Source organism: Botrytis porri (genome assembly GCF_014898465.1).
Source record: "Botrytis porri strain MUCL 3234 chromosome Unknown BPOR_005, whole genome shotgun sequence".
NCBI classification, from domain to species: Eukaryota; Fungi; Ascomycota; class Leotiomycetes; order Helotiales; family Sclerotiniaceae; genus Botrytis; species Botrytis porri.
Window position 1 is genome coordinate 1,864,197 of NW_024066079.1, and position 14,989 is coordinate 1,879,185.

The 14,989-nt window shown below is 42.1% G+C and overlaps 2 protein-coding genes across 2 annotated transcripts; one reads left to right on the forward strand and one right to left on the reverse strand.

Moving 5' to 3' along the window:
- Positions 1 to 907: 907 nt before the first annotated feature.
- EAF01_004243 (uncharacterized protein) lies at positions 908 to 2,927 on the reverse strand (the record flags this gene model as incomplete). The annotated part of the gene is made up of 2 exons (XM_038912497.1): positions 908 to 2,469; positions 2,528 to 2,927. The coding sequence occupies 2 exons, from the start codon at positions 2,925 to 2,927 to the stop codon at positions 908 to 910; spliced, it is 1,962 nt and encodes a 653-aa protein (XP_038772181.1).
- A 2,771-nt stretch (positions 2,928 to 5,698) lies between these two features.
- EAF01_004244 (uncharacterized protein) lies at positions 5,699 to 5,929 on the forward strand (the record flags this gene model as incomplete). The annotated part of the gene is made up of 1 exon (XM_038912498.1): positions 5,699 to 5,929. The coding sequence occupies one exon, from the start codon at positions 5,699 to 5,701 to the stop codon at positions 5,927 to 5,929; it is 231 nt and encodes a 76-aa protein (XP_038772182.1).
- Between the last annotated feature and the right edge of the window lie 9,060 nt (positions 5,930 to 14,989).

The following is a 14,989-nucleotide window of genomic DNA, read 5'->3' on the forward strand; positions in this document are numbered from 1 at the left end:
ATGATCCTTTTCCAATTACCTAACCTAACCCAGGACCGAGCACAATAGAAAACAACAACAGCATGCAATATGATTCAATGAATAAAATGAACAAGTAGGGGAAGACTTGCCTTTGATACATCAGTCATCAATCAACATCAACATCAACCACACACACACGAGAGAAGTAGTAGGTAGGGTAGATAGATAGGTAGGTAGATATTATTTGAAAAATACGTTTTTATAATCCAACGACCGTTAGACATACATATTCCCATGTTTATGAAAATCTTGCCTATGACCTGACAAATTTTCATCATCACAACCACTACCAATTCATTCCCACCACCACCACCGCCACGGCCACCACTAAACACACCAACACACACCATTCATTTAACTGCTTAAAATCCATCCATATCATATCTGTCCTGACTGAAAAAGAAAGTAATGTAAAATAAAGAAAAGCTATGAACTCCACCAATTGATTCCAGCTCCACGCCATCCCACTTCCACCATGTTTACCAATGATGATATAGTATTTTCATCGCGCCCAACATAGCATTGATTCCACCCCTTACCAACCCACTCCCATTTAAAAACAAAGCCAAGCCAGCATTCGCCAACCATCGTACAAGCATCCCCCAACCTGTCGATATATGCCCCCAATGTTCCTTCCCCTTATTCCCATCTCCATGAAAATTAGCCGGGGTACCATTGACCTCAATTCCAGTGTTCCAATAAAATGATCAACGGCATATGCAGTCACGCCATCTAAAATCCGATTCCCATGGTATGTGATGATGTGTGAAGGCTAGATGTGACCATTGCACTGTCTCTTTTGCCAACCAACTAAGAAAAGACAAACGAAAAAGAAAATCTGTTGTGACAAGTGTATTGTAGTGTATGTATAGGTCGGTAAGGTGTATTAATTTAGTATTCCCTTCCACATTCCCGGGCGAAAAGCTGGGTGCAGATTTGCTTGAGAAAGTCCTCGAGCAGCTTCTGTCGCACAACAAATTCTCTTTCTTCCAGACGATGCCGCTGGCATTATTTGCACATCACTAGCATGTCCACCTGACTTGGCCAAAACATGTGCCATACCCCCGGTCATCAACAGTTCTCGTACGTTATCATGAAGAGAAGCTTCAAGTGAATGAGTCCTACTTCGTTTAGCACCAGCTTTGTTAGATGTATGCGCGGGTTTGTTATCAACTCTGTTAGCAACTCTGTTAGATGAGTCCACAGATACAGATCGACGGTGCAATTCGTATAAAGTTCGTGCGGCTTCACCTAATGCATCGGCCCCAACTTCGTCGTCGCTTTCACACAATTCCGCCACTGTCACAACAACATTCCTATTCTTCTTCTCACTACACAACTTCGCATATCGACAACGCGCCTGGACATCCAGCTTTGCTGAGACCGGCGCACTCGTCAATGACGATGCAGATGAGATTGAAGATGAACGAGATGTTCTTGATGAAGTATCCGAAACCATTGATTCTGGCGAAGACATCGACGAGACCGAGTTGGCCAAGGATGATCGACGATTGCAGGAATAACCTTGTGGAGATGAGGTCAATTGGCTTGCCCACTTTTCAGTCGCTTGCGGGCCGCAGAAATTTGTCTGTGCCATAGCGAGACTCATTGATGGTTTGCCGAGCATGTAAGATGAAGCACTCACAGCAGGAGTGTTGTATCCAGTACTCTGGGGAGTCATTCGTGGAGTGGGGAGAAGGCCAAGAGCCGGGACAGGTCTAACAGTTGGATAAGTGGCTGATGGTGATGGCTCCATGATTTTAGGTGAATAATGCTTTGGAGACGAGGTGGGCTCATTGGAACCTGCAAAATGATATGCAGACAATGGTGTGAAAGGTCTCAATGGAAGAACACAAACTTCTTTGCGAGGGCTCGTGATTTCGTTCATGTTATCCAATTCCGGGTTGAGCTGGAGAACGATTCGTTTCCACTCAACAGATTGTTCTGCGATACTTAAAGTAGAGGCTCCTGGAGATGGAGGCTGCGACGATGGTGTGTAGTTCAAGACAATGTCAGTCCAACGTTGAAAAACTTTTTCGGTAATGTGCAACTCCCACTTCACAGCAAGGAGGAATGCTATTTCGTTTTGATTAATTTCCAAAGTGGGTAGTCCAGAAATCTTACTCCAAGCGCGAGACGAATAATTTCTATCTTGCAGATATTTCGATGCGAGAATAAGCGCAGATAAGAACATTCGTCGACCACATTGTAAAGCCCGGAATGATTGAGTATCATCTGCTTGCTCCATGGTGAAATCGGTCTTTGGCACAAACGGTTTGATCAAGATCAGGTAGTACAAAGCGACTTGAAGAGTCGAGTAGCTGGTCCTTGATCTTCTCAAAGTTTCTTGTATGAAGATGCGCAGAGGGAGGACACCTTTACCCATTTCACTTCTACAAGCGACGGTTGAAAGGGGCCATATGGCTTCGACAATCAAAGCCGAAGAATCTGGGGAGTGGTTGAGCGCATGGACTTGGGAATCATCAGGAATTCATGATAAGCTTACCGACGAGGCTGTCAACAAAATTGACCTTGCGATCAACTTGACGTATCAGGGTAGGAGGACGACCTGTGCGGGTACTAGATCCGACACTGGTCCTTCTTGGGTTCTGCCTTTCTTCTGGGGCGATTTCCACTGGTAACCTTTGTTGTGGCCAAAATTTTGTAATGTTATTTTTTTCGCAGATATCGACTGCTATGGCAGGAAGGGGTAGTTGATTTGCGCAGAAATATGAAAGCTCGGAATCGGAGGATGCGCTTGTGATGGAAGAGTTGTCCGATGCTTGTGAAGCTGCATCGGACCAAACTGAAGAAGTAGAGGAAGAAGCCGACGAGGCTATAGAGGAACTGTAAGGACCATTGTGAAATGAGGAGTAAGGCGACGAATCATCTTCGCCGCAATGCATCTTCGAAGTGTTTTGAATGTATTTGGAGTATTTTGTAAGTAAATCGGAAATGAAAAAGTTCTATGCGGAATAAAACTCCAGTCGCCGTCTGTACAAAGCCAAAATCTAGATTATAACGTGATGGACTATTCCCAAGAACCTTCTGACGAGATACAGGCTCGTGCAACAACGCGGTGATTATTGCAAAAGCTAGATGATCGAGGTAGGAGGAGGGTAAGACTAGTTTGGAGAAGAGATCGCGATGATTTCTTCAGGAACGATATAACCGGTAGATTTGGACGATGTAAGACTGGCGACTGGGGAGAAAATTGAAAGACCTAAGAGCATGTTGACCTTTCCGTTTTGTGAAATGGTAACTGATGTGATAAATGGTGGGCTAGTTTATTGGGTAAACCAGCGTCCCATGAAAGGTCGCGACGTGGGACGAAATGGTAAGGGTGTGGGTGTGTGTGTGTGTGTGTATATCAAGCGTAGGTTTGAGAAACGTATGTCTTTTATGAAAGTGTGGAATGAAGCATTCGAAATATGTTTGTACTGTACTGTGTGTAGATGTGCGATTGTCTTCGCGATTGGTAGTAAAAGGAAAGTCGAGGGTTATAAACCGATGGTTGTCATTGAACAAAGGATTGAGTGGAGTGAGTAATGCGTTTGTGAATAGGATGAAGAGGCGAAGATTGCGAGAGGCGACAGAGACTAAAAAAGTTTAGGCTCGAAGTATGAGTCTTTCCTTTCCTTTCCTTTCCTTTTTTTTTCTTTTCCCTTTTAATAAACCTATTGAAGACTCAGAAGTCACGATGGGATTATTTAAAGTGAAGAAGAGAAGAGAGGATGGATGATCTTTTTGTTCTTTTTTAAGATCAGGTTAACATTTGACTCTTTTTTATGAAATATAATATGTCGATAAAGTGTTCAAGGTGAGGCTGTGAGTCTTAGGTAGGTATGGGAGATTGATATGGGTGGGTGGTACCTTTTTAGGTGTCCAGTTGTTTGTTGATGGGGTTATGACTGGTTCTAGTGGCAAGACTGGATGATCCACAAATAAAGTTAAAGCTGGTATCGTATCGTAGACTGACTGTAGTGAGTAATAAAGTGTATACGGAAGTCTTGGTAGGTGGGTGTTGAGATGTGTAGGTGTTTAGGTGTTTAAGTGTTTAGTACTTGGGTAGAGAATTCGTCGGTAGTGAATCAATCTTATGTATAACCAGCCAAGGTCAAGTTTCGCCTCCAGAAAGAATTTAGAGCTGGGTCTGAATGATGACTGATGACGGATGGACGGATGGAGGAGGTATTTTATTGATGGTTTGATGCTTTAATCAAAGGTCAATCAAATACAATGAATAATAAAATCAATCAATCAATCAATTAACAAGAAATCTCGTGATCTCTTTGCTCTTTGGATGAAGTGAATGGGTAATAAAGTAATAATAATAATAACAGTAATAATAATAATAATAGTAATAATAATTAGGTAGAAATGAGGAAAAATGGTATAACAAAAAAGATGAGATCGTGAGTCGTGGGCAAAATGGAGATTGAGTTGAGATTGAGTTGAGATTGAGTTGAGATTGAGATTGACGCCTGTTGCTGGATGGATGGCTGGATGAATTAGGATTTGAATGGGGTGGGATGGGATGAGATAAGACGAGACGAGACGAGACGAGATTACTGTCGGTATGAGTCGAATATGGATGAAAGATTCCGACTGATGAAGTGGTCAAACTTTGGGGGAGGCGGGCAGGCGAAAATAAAGGTCAGTCAACCACTCACTAACTTGGGGTATGTGGTCGCAGAAACAGGCAGGCTGACTTGGGTTTGACTTTGGGCGGCTAAGATGATTTATGAGGTGAGGTGAGGTAAGGTGAGGTGAGGTGTAGGAAACCGAAACCGTGTAGTTGATGTGTACGAACTTCGAAGGAGGTAGCTAGATATGTAGGTATCATACGAATTGAGCCGTGGATCTGTGAAACCGTAGTCTTCAAGAATGAGAGGTCGATCGAGGAGGTGATAATAGACGGGAGAATTAAGAGGCCAGATGAAGAAACTCCTCAAAGGTAGAATAGAGGTGAAGAATAAAGTGTATAATGAATCCTATAAAGACAAACAGACAAGCAAACAAACCGACAACGTTGCTCTTTTTTTCCTTTTCCTTTTCCTTTTCCTTTTTTTTATGCTTTTACTTGCCCTTTTAGATCTTTTTTTCTTCTAAACAGAATTTTTATATGTGAATGAGTTGAGATTGGATTGGATGTAATAAAATGTTTTTGGTTTTCGATAAGAATTTGTGCAGACTTCAAGGAGCCGCCGACTTAAAAGTTTCTGGAATCATACATGTTGACGATGAAGAGGGAAGAATTCTTTCATTACGGACGGGCATGGCTGCTGTTTTGTTACAATTCCTACGGCTGCGAACATGGTTATGATTATGTTTAGCTAATGAGATTTGTGCTTCCATTCGATCCCATCTGAATGGTCCAGTCTCTTTGCATGGCAGCACCGACAATGATTACGGAGAAGTAAAGGAACCAGATGGTTTTCTTGCACACCATCATCCAACCAGCTATAGGTACGGAAAAGATATGACTGATGAAGGGATGTGATGGAGAGACAAGGATAACTCAACCCCCCGACGAAAAAAAAAGTATCGAGATGGATGTGTGTGGGCACGCACTGGCTCGCTGGGGAGAGAGAATTACAGAGCAGATGTAAGAAGTTGCAAGCAATGTGCATCGATGAGTCTTAGCATTTGTTATTTTCCATTTTCTACAAATCATATGCATGGATTCATCGCCAATTTCAACGCCATTTCAGCCAAATCATCAGCCAACCGAGAATCACACAGTAGAACAGGGAGAAAGCCCCCGAATCGAGAAAAGCAAGCAAGCAAGCAAGCAAGCAAGCAAGCAGGCATGAGAGAAGAGAGAAGAAAGACGAAAGAAGAAAATATGGTGGTCATTCTGGTGGTGGACGGGACAGCCCATGACAAACAACGAGTTGACGATTGATTGATAAAGAAAGAAAACAACGTTGAAATGCTTTAGATTCGATATGGTCATAGTCCTAATGGCGATAGTACTCGATTCAGTGTACGACTGAGTATTAGAGTCTAGCCGTGTCTTTCATCCTCTACCATTCCACACATGATGCGAAGAGAATATATTATCCCAAGAACAGAAGCGATAACTCCGAACCACCAAATGATATGCTTTCATGCTTCACGCCCCATTCATGGCTACCCTTCTCTCTGAGATCAAACGCCTACAGTACCTACTTCTAATGACTAGGGATGTCGTGCAGAATATGCAGTGTTCCGCTACTTCAAATGACATGATATGATATGATTATCACGAAGTGTAATTAAGAATTTCAAAGTAGTGTGTCTGCTTGTTAAGCATCTGATGATGGATTACGGAGTACGCCCGCCTGCCAACATCCCCCGATTCATCCGGCTGTATGCTGGCCGTATTAAGCCTTGCACAGGACTGGAGATATTCATCGCTCAGCCCGTCTCGACAGTCACAATCAACCGATGATGAATATCGTACACAGCCTTGCAATCAATCAATCAATCAATCAATGAATCCATCTATCCATCCATCCATCTATCAATCAGATGCCTTCCAAGAGACTCGCAACGCAGGAAAACCCGGCCGAGCTAGCTCAAAAGATAGAGAGAGCATCATCTATCTACCTAGGCACTGTACTATCCTATACGGAGTATCGGCAATTGTGATCTGGGTGTGGGGTGAATATCTCATAAGTTATAACAGAAAGGAAATTTCAAATTACAGTAGGAGTCGGACTATCCCATGCATAGATCATCCATTGTGCTGTGCGGCGTGGCTTTGATACGGAGAATCGACACACCTAGGCACAAGTGATTTCCTCAGCCTCTTCGCAATTGCGCATTCCAACTCGGTACTTCCGTTTGCCCATGCTGACCCAGAGTCTAGAGGTTCGAATCAATTTATAAGATCAAAGACGGCGGTTATTATCGCCGATGGAATATGAAATGATGAATTTCAAATTTAGATTTCGCTAATTGCCACCGTCATTGCGATTCTCTTACGATCATCACCTGGGCATTCGTATCAAGTATTACCTAAGGTAATCGGGAAAATGGCGGTAGAATTATTACTCACACCAACTTTTGGGCCTTCTCACAAGTTACCACCACCCCTCATTCATAGTCTCACCCGTCTTGGGATTCCCAAGTTGGGATTTATATCATGCAGGAAAGCAAAATAGATGCAACACAAAGACCCGGCAAAATAAACCCAGAAGCGAGCGAAAAGTAATTGGATACGACTTGCACTCTTCCCTAGCCGTGTCGCTTCCGGTATCATCACCAGTTTCATGACCTTATTGTCACACACCCGGACATCACTCAGCGATATTCATCAGCCCCCTCTAAATATGGAGGAAAGGAAAGACCAAAGACAATGTGTGAAGGAATTTATATTCAGCCTTTCGAATCATTCGCATCTCTCACATCCAAATCCTAGAGATCCATAAGCGTAGTCAGTAGTAATTCTCGATGAGATCGAATCTGGTATGTCATCAGCCGAGTGATCTCAGAAGCAAAGGCTTTTTAACAGAGGTGTTGATAGCAAATAGGAGAATATCCCCATACACATTTAAACAGTAATAATACCCATGAAGCACACGACCAATGACCGTGTCCAACATATCTCCCACCTTATCCGGAGCTCACATCTTGATTGGTTTGGCGACGACAAGTACATAAGCATGCAGTAGCAGCTTGCTTGGATGGCTTTTTTTCATGCTCGTTTCCGGCGTTGTGATTACGGGCTGCAGGATTCCTTCACAGACCTCCATGAAGGAAAGTGGGTGTCCGCTTTCCCCTCATGGAATCGAGAGAAGTGGAAAATTCGAGATATTTCGTTTTGTTTGTTTATCATTCCGCTCCAATGTGTATGTACCATGTTACCGTTACCGTTTGTACCCAAGATACAAGATCCCTTTGAGAAATTTCCATCTCGCCAATTGCATCAAATCTGGAATCTGGAATTGGGGTAAGAAAATCCCACTTCTGAGTTCTCACCCTCACCCTCACTCTCACTTCATTAACACCGACGGCCCAAAATGAGATTCCTCCATCGATTTTGGGTATCAGTATCCGGAAATCCATCGATGAGTCAATTCCATTCACTCCAGGCTGCAAAATAAAGGCGTTGGACAGAAATGTCCGAGCTTCTCGATTATGTGCTCAGTCAATCTTTCTCCTTTGATCTCGTTCATCATGCGCTTGTTCTTGTCATGGTGATACCATACGAGGGTACTCTACACTAGCTAGTACGGAGGATACATCACGAGAGCTTCATTTCCAATCCAATTGGGATGAGACAACGAAGCGCGAGAAGAATGTTCGGGAGTCCCTTGGGCTTGACCGTAACAACGACGGTAACAACGAATGTCAGTGTGTGTCAGTCATCAGGTGACCACCACTCAAGTAAACACATCATCAAATGTAAAACATGGACGTGGAGAGAGGCAGATGCAGATGCAGATAGAGATTGAGTGGTGGATGGAATTTCCAAGGACATGGGTGGTAATGATGAAGGATCTTCCCACTTCAGTGGCATCCCCGCGTTCGGTGTTGGGCATTACCATAGGAACGGAGGTTCCGTTATTGGAGGGGTGCGAAATTCCTCTCGGAAAAGGTAAGGTAAGGTCAGTCATCGGTCACGCTTTCACTGCCCTGGTCGGTGGTAGCTGAGCGATAGATACGACCACGGTCAAGGACATCGATCACTAAAAACCAATCCGAGTCTCGAATCCAAGATCAAGCTTGAATGAGCTAACGGGGCTTTCCTTGTTAAATCATTGAGTGGAGGAGCTGGATTGAAGAATTCAGAAACGCTAAGAGTACGAAGTATCTAGTTTCATCGTACTAATAATAAATACCTACTACTCTCTAGAATCCGACTGTCCTAGTCTGTAGTTTCCTCGCGTCCTAGACACTCAAGTCCCTAGGTATTGTGATTCGTGAACACACCGAGAAACTCCGTCAATTTCGATTTGACTCATTCTTTCACCAGCAGACATTCCGAGATTTTTTCGCTTGGGAGATGGACTCGCTGTTGAGTGTTTGGCTATTTTACCATTGATTTTATTAACTACGATGTAAGATCTTAGTGCGGAGTAGACAACAAGTAAGAAGTCATTTCTTTCACTTGGAATTTATCTATCAAACTCATTCTTCACTCACCGTCTCAGTCTGTAAACCCATCTCATCCAATAACAATATAGTATATAAAGAATATAAAGATCTCCTATAAAAAATACAGAGTGACTGACCAGCACAGTGCTCTCTCTGTACAGCCAGCACAAAGACTCAAAATCTACAGAGTAATAGTGAGCAAAGCACGAAATAGGTTTCTCATGAAACGCATTTCCAGGATGCGACCTCCCTCTCGGTTTGAACAGGTAGAGATGGAAAGGGAAATCTTCTAGAAAAAAGATAGTGAGTTGTTAGTGGCAATGCCAAGGTTTGAAAACCTGCGTGCATTAGGGAGGGGATTAGTGGATGGGTAAGGTTATTGGATGGAGGATGAATGGTGCATGGATGTATGAATGCGGTGATGGCGGAAGTCGAAATTACCTAGGTGGATTGATTGGGTAGGTGTAGAGTGAGTTGTAGGGTGGACTGTTGATATGAGAAATGTACGAAGTAGTTTGGCTCGGGACCTCGGAGTTGGGTAGGGAAGAATAGATTTGTGATAGGAGTATTGATTTATGATAGCTGTTAGGTGTCTAGATACTATTGTTGTTTAGAGATATGTTGGTATATTTATATTTATATTAGTATTCATATTCATATCTCGATGAAAATGATATACTCATTAATTTATCTATCTATCTTCCTCCCTCTGTTAATCTATCTTCATCCATCTATTGAATCTATCAAATACATACTAGATAAGTAAGTAATAAACCAGGATTCAATCCTTCCTTCTCTTCTCGAAGCTTGGAATAAAAATTCCTCGGTTACTGGGACGGTTGCCTGCTGCCTAGGTGTGCTACCGAAAGCGGCAGCCCGGTTTGAATTAGCTAGCCAGCCAGTCAGTTTCTTTATCCAAATTACGACGTACTCAATGCCAGCCGTGTCGAGTGTCGAGTGTTAAGTGTTTAAGTGTCTAGTGTCCGAGCTGCTGGGTTGGGGATGGGGAATGGGGGGGAGGGGGGTTGGTAATGGGGATTGAGTAGATTTAGAAGGGAGATGGGTATTGTATTGTATTGGGCAGGGAGAAGAGACACGCAAGCAAGCAAGAAAGAAAAACATGTGCTGAACGCCACTGCTTGCTTGGAGCGCGTGGAAAATGGATTGTGTGTGCATGGATGGATGAAGGGATGAAGTGAGGGATGAGATTGATAGGCTTGCTTTCATATCAGGCTGAAGATAAATAGATGAAGTCATTTATTTCTTTTTCTTGGGTCATTACTAGGTAGCCTTGAAGTAAGAAGGAAGCCTTAGGTTTGGTCGGTGAGGTAGGTAAGGTAAGGCAGGACAAGACAAGACAAGACAAGACAAGGCAAAGCAAGGCTATGATCTGCCTACATTCAACTCATACAATGCAAGCATCTCAGATTTACCTCCATCCTTCCATTCCTTCTCTCCACCGTCTTTTTGCTAGCTACCTAGATACCTATTATTCGGAAAAGTTTTCAGATACACACATATCATATTATATCATATCCCAAGCTCAGATCCAATCCCATCAGCCGATGCTTATCCGTCTGCCTATTCCCCTCTCATTGCCCCCACCCACCAATTTCTTCATCTCATTTCCAAATGTCTCACGCTTGAATAAAATCAGATCATACAATACTCACAAACTACAACTTACATCACATCACATCACATGTTTTCGCGCCCAGAGGATCATCAAACAGGTGATAACGTGTCATTTTGTTTCTTCTCGTGTCGTCTCGTATCCTATCGTGTTGTTGAGTCATAGGTAGGGAGTGAGACTAGCTTAGTGAGAGTTGGATGACATGATGGATCTTGATTATCAGTGGTTGTTGTAACATAATATCTGTGATGATGTTACGCCGCTTTCGTGTCTAGAACATGTGTGGGAGTTGGGAATTCGAAATTCATAGGCTGTGGTGAGAAGAGCAGGTTTGTGAGAGGATCGTGTGGAATCGGCGAGGGGCGTAGTGGGGTTGATTTCAAGTGTACGGTGATTAGGTAGGTAGTAGGTTGTGAGAATTATAAACGTAGGTGGCGGGAGGGAGGGGGTTGATAATTATGACCGATTGGTAGGAAAGAATCCATCAATCTTTTCTTCCCCATCTCATGGTGTGTAAGATGAATAATGAGATCAAGTGCTTAGAATTTGTCACTCCTTCTCTATGTATCCAGTGACCCTTTATTATTTATAATCTTGCCATGGAGATTTACACCGCGGGGGCAAATTCATTCATGCAGAGAATTTGAATTTGAATTTGAATTTGAATTTGGTTCTGAAATTACCTACCTCCGTACTCCTTTTGGGAGGGGTAGTCGAGCATGTGGCGTTGAGATTTGCAATTTTGTTACCATATGATGAGATGATGAATCGGAAGTAGCGATTTGAAATCTATGGAAGGAATACGTACGTCCTTGTTTGGTTCTATTGAGTTGAGATGTGAGGAGATAGTTGTTTGTCTGAGGTGCGAGGAGTGGTTCTGCAGACGAGGAGATTTGGGGGCGGGGGGGGGGGAAGATTGATGGACTGTTCTGGACTCGGTCTTTGTATTTGATTTCGATTGTGTTTGTGATTGTGTTTGTGATAATGGGATTTGAGTCGCTTCTTAATTAGGTATTCGGAAGGGGGGAGGGGATGAATAGAGAACACAATATCCATCAAATTAACACGTCAGGAGTCCTGGACTTGTGAGATGACATGGGTGACTTTTAAGACACTTTGTAAGTTTATATATTTTCATTGAAATATATTGCGGCCCCTCTTGAAACCTACAAGATATTCTAGATTCTAGAATCGCACGTTCATCTTAAATACATCGCCTAGATTCGCGGAATGAAATCCACCAGGGGGTGCATAGATTGACGGGACCCCTTCCAAATTTTTGAAACTTTTAACAAATTCGAGACTCTAGATAACATCCTCCAATACGCGGGCTTTGGATGGGAAAATGAATACCAAACTCGGAGGGGTTCACTTCGAACAGGTATTGAAAGTTTTCGAGATAAGGAGGGAATGTAATACTGAGCTCGCTAGATGGTATGTTGCAGATGAATAGTTTTGTGGAGTGAAGTGGGTGGGGAATCGGGTTTGTTTGTCTGAGTTTCCGGAAAGGTCTGCTGTTTTTGGATTTTTGGAATGGGGAGGAATGATAATGAGTGATGCATTGTGGGTGATGATTATGATTCATGATTTATATTTAAATAACACGAGATATAATCCCTACGAAGGATAGAGGGAGACATAATATGCATACTATTGATTATTATATACCTAAGAAGGGAGAGCAGAGCGAGGCTAGCTATTTCAGCGACATGTATACAACATACGAGAATAAACATATTTACATTATGAAGAGTATCACGGTTGCTGTAAGTATTGCTGTTGTTACCTCTGTTGATTCCACAGCTGCTGGGAAAATTCTCATTACTGTTGCGAGAATCTTCCTAACTGCTATTTGGATTTTGGGTTTCCCTGCGTGTGACTTCATTACAAAGTAAATGATATTGTCGAATGTATAGATGGCTACTTTGCTATGTGTGTGGTTTGTATGGTTGAGATATATGAGTGAGTGAATGAGCGAATGGGTTTCGCGAGATGCGGCAGGGTGATGGGATTTGAGATTTGGGATGTGAAAGGTGTAGGTAGGATGATTGATATGTGTGTTGGAAGCTTTTGTATAGATTGAAGATTTGTTGGGGAGGGATGGTAAGACAGTGGCGGATGGAAGAAGGGAATAGAAGGATAGCCTCAGACGCAGGGTATTCAATAGTCCGGACTGCAGTCTAGAAATGAAGATTGTAAAATCTCTAAATTGATTAAAACATTCAAATCATTTGAAATTATTGAATTATATTGGAAAATTAAATGATTTTCATATTTCTAACTGCTTTTAGATATTCAAACTTTTATATTGTTGGACTGCAGTCCGGACTATTGGATACCCTAGTGATAGGAAGGTAGTGGGAGGTAGAGGGGGTCTGGAGAAAGGGGGGGGGGGAATTGAGATACGAATATAAAAACGAGGTGGGTATATGAGTTCGAGATGGAAATGAGACAGTAATGACAAGAGAACTTGATGATTTGGTATTCAGCATACGAAGTACTAGTAGGCATGTAAATCCATGAAAAAGAAGTCAAGTATAATGAACACCAATGCAATAAAGTATCGTCTTGAAACGAAACCCTTTCATCCAGCATCGGATTGTCTCTCATTTGCTGGTCCAATATTCATTGTTTAGCACTCTATCTGTCGATGTTCAAAGGTTCCAGACCATTAGATTTACCAATGTGAGACCTTATATCAATCAGAAAGCGGAAGTGTCTTGAACTCTGAACTTAACCCTTGATTCAGAATCGTCCGTAGCAAGGAAGATGAAAGGGCTTTTGATAGGAGAGAACGTGTGTACTCAGCATCCAGCTTCGAGAAACAGAGTGGCAGTGGCATGCCCTAGCCTAAAAGTCGTCATGAAGCTTTCCACATCGATTCGCTTCTTTCTTCGAGTTCGGCAAAAAGATTTGAATTGGTTGATATTGCCAGTGCTGCACGCTCTCTTAGATATTAGAAACTCGCTACATAGGAATTTCCCATCTATATTTTCATTCAGACCAGATGGAGAAATCTCGTCATTGATCGAAATTGTTGTAAGAGCTGGTCGCACTCGCAGCGGAAGATCTTGAAATATTGGGTTTTCGTGTAGATCTATGTTTTTGATACACCTGAGTCTGCACAACTAATTTTGTCTATTGCGCATCAAATAATCGAGATGTTGTGACCTTGTAATTCAAAGGCTCCTCTGATTTATAGTAGAGGGTTTTTAAAGCCTCTCATACAGCAGAAATTTAAACCATTAACATCACACCAAGTTTTACATCCAGCTAATGATTATTAGCAAGCTATCATAGCCTCCAGTTTTTGTTTGTACTTGCAGACTGTATACAGACTCGGTTCCTATGACATATTCTGTGAAAGTTGTTGAGTTCCGAGGGGGGGGGTCCGAAATATGTAGACATGCATAATAAGCTGGATAGATAAAAGTTCTGGCGGCTTTACCGTCTGTATAGTTCACTAGCTGGATAGCTGTGGTAGGTGAGTTAAGTGAGTGAATGAGTGAATGAGTGAATGAGTGAGTGAGTGAGTGAGTGAGTCAATAAATTGGTGAGAGTTTTATGGATTTCCATTCCATCTCGGTATGATTTCTATGTATAATATCGGACATGGATATGCGATAGATATCACTGTATAGATATGTGAATAAAGTAGAAGGGTAGCAACAAGAATAATATCTACAACTTAATGATACAAGAACGCTTAAGTCCATGAAAGAAAATATGAGTTCTTGAAGTAGAGGCTTGGTAAAGATTTTTAGCGAAGAGAAGAAAATCTCATATTTGAGTAAGTTATAAAGATATATTTGATATAGATGTTTGATTTCTGGTGAAATGTCAATACATAAACAAACGGTACAAATTTTGGTAGGAAATGAAAACTGTAGGATACAAAAGCTGAGTTGTCCTTGGGTAGTCCATCATCAAACTAGCATTTCCAATTAGGAAATCCAGAAGGGGGTGATTTGTAGATGTGCATCAAATGGTGAAAATCACGGGGTATAGGTAATGGAAGAGGAAAAGGCTCCATGCTTCCTTGACTTATCGGTTTTATAAATACAGAATACTTATTAGGTAATCAATTGGGGTGGGTTTGTAGATATATAGTGAATGCTGAAAATTGAGGAGAAAATTGAGGGGTGATGAAAAAGATTGAATTATTTTCTTGGGGAGCTGGGATTGTGGAATGATTATTGAAGAAAGATATTAGTGGTGACTAGTCTACTCAAGATGTTTACTTTATCC